This window comes from Bombus bifarius, unplaced genomic scaffold, assembly GCF_011952205.1.
Source record: "Bombus bifarius isolate JDL3187 unplaced genomic scaffold, Bbif_JDL3187 scf7180000007974, whole genome shotgun sequence".
In the NCBI taxonomy this organism is placed as follows: Eukaryota; Metazoa; Arthropoda; class Insecta; order Hymenoptera; family Apidae; genus Bombus; species Bombus bifarius.
In genome coordinates this window covers 1992767-1997860 of record NW_022884360.1, presented here as the reverse complement: position 1 = coordinate 1997860, position 5094 = coordinate 1992767, and the positions used below count along the sequence as shown (strand labels likewise).

The 5094-nt window shown below is 32.3% G+C and overlaps 1 protein-coding gene across 1 annotated transcript; it reads right to left on the bottom strand.

The window, feature by feature from the left end:
* Positions 1–201: 201 nt before the first annotated feature.
* LOC117216864 (aminoacylase-1-like) lies at positions 202–3733 on the bottom strand. Its single transcript, XM_033463967.1, has 5 exons — positions 3575–3733; positions 2489–2658; positions 1645–2148; positions 1110–1400; positions 202–1023 (listed from the first exon to the last, which is right to left on the bottom strand). Exons 1-5 carry the CDS (start codon positions 3669–3671, stop codon positions 880–882), a joined length of 1206 nt encoding a protein of 401 aa, XP_033319858.1. The 5' UTR covers positions 3672–3733; the 3' UTR covers positions 202–879.
* Between the last annotated feature and the right edge of the window lie 1361 nt (positions 3734–5094).

Here is a 5094-nt window from a genome sequence, read left to right as displayed (position 1 = left end):
ATCCCGCAGTCAATGCGATATAAAGCACAGAAGAAAAAGAAGAAATATATTTGTTGTATTGTGCATAAAAATATATAATTACCATAGACATAGTTTTTGTCATGGTTTATATAAAATATATTTAATTGCTTAAACATTTGTGTATATATGTGCATTATGTATACATAATATATGTATATAAAATTTTTTTCAGCAATTCTACGCTTTGCAGATAATAAGGAACATTAAATTCTATGGTCTCAAATGCTGCTACGTACAATTATACAGTCAAAAATAAAACATATTCGTTGTTTTAGCAAGGTACTTGATCTTTTACAACATAACTTGTACTTAAAAAAATAGTATCGATTGTTTTCGTACACTGAATAACATATTCTGATTTCAGTTAGTTCACTAGAGAGATTGATAAATGCATTTCCCAATACCTGATTCAGAATGATTTGACTGTTGTGTTTTGTTCCTCTCGATGAGACTTTCTTTTCGTTACTCTTCAACGACGCACTTCGTTCCTAAACCATTTGTTCATTTTTCTACATTCTCTCAGTCTTGTTCCAAGTTATTCCTTAATCATCGAGACCAACTGCGTGTAAATACATTTACTTCCACTAGACAGTTATGGCTTTCTATAAATCTTTCAATTAATAACAACTTGATAATAATAAAAACATATTTGTGTAACAAATATAAATATTTGAAACATATATAACTTTCTAAATCTTTATGAATTATTGCACTATGTTTCGTTCATTCAGGAACGTTAGTAAACTTCTGCACTTCTTCTTAACTCCTATTATTAATCTTAATTTTTGACTTTGGTATTTGAAATAAAGGTACACAATTTTAAAAAGCGTGTGATGTTAGAGACTTAATATCATCTGGTTAGATATTTGCTACTGCTGGTATTATTTTCATATATATATCAATGCCCTTTAAGAATATATCTTTGTTCAGATATTCATCGTGATCGTGAAGAAGTATTTTCGTTTTATTCATGGGTGAAAAACCAATGGAAGGTATTCCAACCTGAAGTAGAAAATGGACTTTTAAAACGCATCATCGTATCGTTTACCGTTTTATACCAAGAAAAAGTTAATAGAAGGGATATTTACCTGTCTTATATAGCGACTGTCTGTTCCGCCTGGAAAGATTCCTATTTGCAACTTTATTTTAAGATCGTCACAAGCTTTTTTAAAAGCGATCCAGAAGGGATTAGAATCGTCTATCTTTGTGTTCTCGATCTTGGGATCTTTTTGTTCGAACGAATACGTAACATCGGCACCAGCTTCCTCACACCATCTTTTGATCATAGCTTCGAACTCGGTGTGATCGACGGAAGGCTCAATTCGAATATCAAAAATTGCCGTTAACGAAGTAGGTACTACGTTTGTTTGCACGCCACCCTGAAACAAATTATATTTTTCCATTATTAGTACAACACGGAATATTCTACTTCGTTGTTTTTAAACATCAAAATTTAAAAAACTGACTCACTGTGTAATATTTTCCTAAACGCGCAGACATGTAATATTTAAAACACAAATTAATTTTGCTTCTTCAAAATATAAGATAAAAGCATGAATAAATAAAATTATAATGTGAATGATAAAATATAAGCTAAGCAATAAATCCCCAAAAACTATATACCTTCAGTTGCGTTAAGTTTATGGTTGTAACATCGCCAAGCTGTACTTTTGAATCTTTCAACTTTTCTTTCTCTTGAGCTCTGTAGTCCATAAAACGATCAATTATAATTCTTATTTTTTCACCAGCTGTATTATCATGTAAAATGGATCCATGACCAGGAGTACCCTTACATTCTACTTCGACATGCCAAATTGCTCTTTCACCATAAAACATATAAAAATATTCTTCGGGCGAAGCTACACCTTCATCCAGAGAGAAACCAATATTTAACTCTTTGAAGTCCTTGGTACGTACAAAATCTTTCATGCCAAGATCTCCTCCTATTTCTTCATCAGGTACAAAGGAGATATGGATAGTTCTCTTAAAATGTTGTTTAGCAAGTTTTAAACGGCGAATTGCTTCCAAATATTGAATTCCAACACATTTCATGTCCTGGCTACCACGAGCATAAATGTTTCCTTTTTCATCCATATGAGCACTAAAAGGTGCATAGGTCCATTTATCCTGAAAAGTTTTATTTGTTAATTATATTTATTCATTTAAGTTTTTTCTTTAATATTAATTTCTCAGGTCTGGTATTAGTTCACTGTACCGGCATATGTTCCCTCAAGGTTGATGCACTGATGTTTACAACTTTTTCAATACGTTACTCATATCATATAAATATGTTTTCATACCATAAGATAGACCAAAAATCACTTTGTGGTAGTGAAAGGTTTGGTAGCGTAAATACTTGTTTACTTATAAAATATCAAACAAAAGTCAATCGCTTTGCAGATCATACGAATGGAATAACAGAATTCTGAGAAATTAAAAATTTACACATTTATGTTACCATACGTACTTCAAATACAGGTACAACATCCATGTGACTATTTAATAGAATAGCTGGTTTTGCTGGTTCTGTTCCTATCCACGTTATGACAACAATTGGTTTATTCGCCTGGACATGATATACTTTAATAGGTAAATTGAGAGATTCTGCCTGTTTCCGAAGGAATGCAACACAATCATCTGCGAAATGAAAGATTTGAATTAGTATCAATTAATTAATATCATATATCTATATTTAACACAAAGATATCAAATCATCCTATTATTTAAAACTGGAGCAAGAATTTCTGAAATTCTTTTACATATCGGTTATCTTATTTTGTTTGTAATAAACAAAATTATCTTATCTTTCGCTATGATCGACATTTCTGACGAAGAGATTTACGAAGATACAAACAGTTAATTACTCTTGACGTAACTGCTTTAATAAATTATAAAACCCAATATTTACAGCGCAATCATCGTTCCGACGACTCGTTATCGTCGGTAAACTGAATTAGATTGAACAGACATAAAAAACAAACAATTCAATACGAGAATTAAAAAGAATTTCTAATTACGTGTAATTTAGGTCAGTCACGAATCGTACTTGCGTAATGATCATATCCAAGCTAAATTCATCCAAGCTAAATTTCAAATTTTTGTCGGAAAGTAAAACAGAAGTTCGGAGATGATTTTACAAAAGGTCTAGAGGCACACCGTCAGTTGAATAAAAAGATACAGAGGTAGAAATAACATTCCACACAGGGTGGGGCATGCAATGGCTGGATAGCGTCTCCGACGCTTCGAAGTTGGGTTGGTTGGGCTAACTGGCAGATCCGTTCTGTCCCCATGTGAAAACGTGCGAGCATCGTGAACTAACGCGAAGGATTTAACATGAAAACCTAGAAATTCTGTAGTACACCAGAAATGCGTAATTTGTTTAACAAGGAAATGACGGAGTCCGTATTCCGGCACACAATATGCGTGCATAATTTTTACATGACCGTACGTGCTTAAGGTACACGCGTGATGACTGAAAGAGTATTCGCGTTGTTTATCGTGGGAAATAAATCAGGAAAATACAATTAGAGATCGAATATGTAAAATTGCTTACCGTAATTGATGTTCGGTTGGACAGAAGGTATCCGCAAATATTCGCGAAAATTCTCTACAGCTGTTGCGTTCAGCTGAGCTTGCGAGGACGAAGACATTGTGCCGTCTGCTGATCGTCGCGTCGGATGCCGCTTAGTCGACTGTCATACCTAGCACTCATAGCAGACGCCTGCCGCTTGTCTCGGCCAATTGCCGGTGATTATCGCTAGTGACGTAAACAAAACTCGATCAATCGAAACGCGTGGACAGGAATGGCGGGTTCGCAAGCGTTTCTTTGAAAAAATAGATAAGATTAGAAAACGAAAATACTTTGTTTGATCAATGAGGACGTCCTTTCTGTGCGGAAAGTTTTTGAGATAAACCATCTGACAACAGTTGATGTATAATATCGTATATATGAAATTTGGACACTCGATACAATTGAATCAGAACATCGATATTTTTACTATATTTGGAATATTACGGTAGAAGAATGTTTCTTCACTATTAATTCTTTAGTTCGTGGCATAAATGGGAACAAGTGTTTTGCTAAATTAAAATTAAATCAAGGAATATACTTGTATCAATCAGGTTTCATATTTATCTCTAATAAATAGCTGACACTTTTTAAAATCTATAGAATTTTAAAATGTAGTTGGAAACACATTTGTATTCCAATTATTTTAACATATCAACATTGTATAGATACACTTAAAGTCAATTACCTTAGGTGTTTTCGTAAAAGCAATTTTCATCCACATTTAATTATCGCTTTCTTATTTATGTCAATTAATATAAACTATCTTTTTTATCAATATCTACTAAATCGTATATAGTTATCTGAAATAAAATCAGAGATGAAAATTAGATTACAGAGCTTTATTTGATGTATTTCTTATATATGTTTGTAATAATCTGGAAGTGTCCAAATACTTATGTAATGTACATGTACAGTAGCTCACCAAAGTATTCGAATACTTCTAGAAACCTTTTACCTATATATTTTACAAAACATTTTGAAATTTCATTATTATTATAACGAGAAACGTTATTATCGTAATTATATTGGTTAAATTTGAAAAGGATCGAACTATTTATTGGAAGCATACATTACACTATATAAATCAAGCATACAATTCGCTATAAGCCAGAATATGTAAGGAGACGATTTTTAACGCTATTTGTATATTTAAGACTGCTATTCATACTGTATAATGATATTTCATTAAGTTTATGTTTGCAATAGATGTCTTGTAATTTCTAAGTACATTTTCGGATTGGTTTGAAATTTTATTGTTATAAATACCATAGTCATGTTTCATGATAATGCTAATGAAATTTCCAAAAGTTCCGTGTAATGGACATGATATACTCATCAAAATTTTTTGTAATAGTAATTCTAGTTCTATATATTCCAGTATTTTTGTAAGCCACTGTACGTATACGACGGTTGATTTCATTATCAGATAACGGACCAAATAAATAAAGATGATGACCGAAAAACAAACTTTTGAATACACGTGGATACGAGGGAGGATACGA

Excerpts from the sequence above, each read along its gene's own strand:
- LOC117216864 (XM_033463967.1), bottom strand. The coding sequence starts at position 3,671 with ATGTCTTCGTCCTCGCAAGCTCAGCTGAACGCAACAGCTGTAGAGAAT. Across the intron at positions 2,659-3,574 it reads CCAACCGAACATCAATTACG|ATGATTGTGTTGCATTCCTT; the intron begins GTAAGCAATTTT and ends TTCATTTCGCAG. Across the intron at positions 1,024-1,109 it reads ACAGTCGCTATATAAGACAG|GTTGGAATACCTTCCATTGG; the intron begins GTAAATATCCCT and ends TTTCTACTTCAG.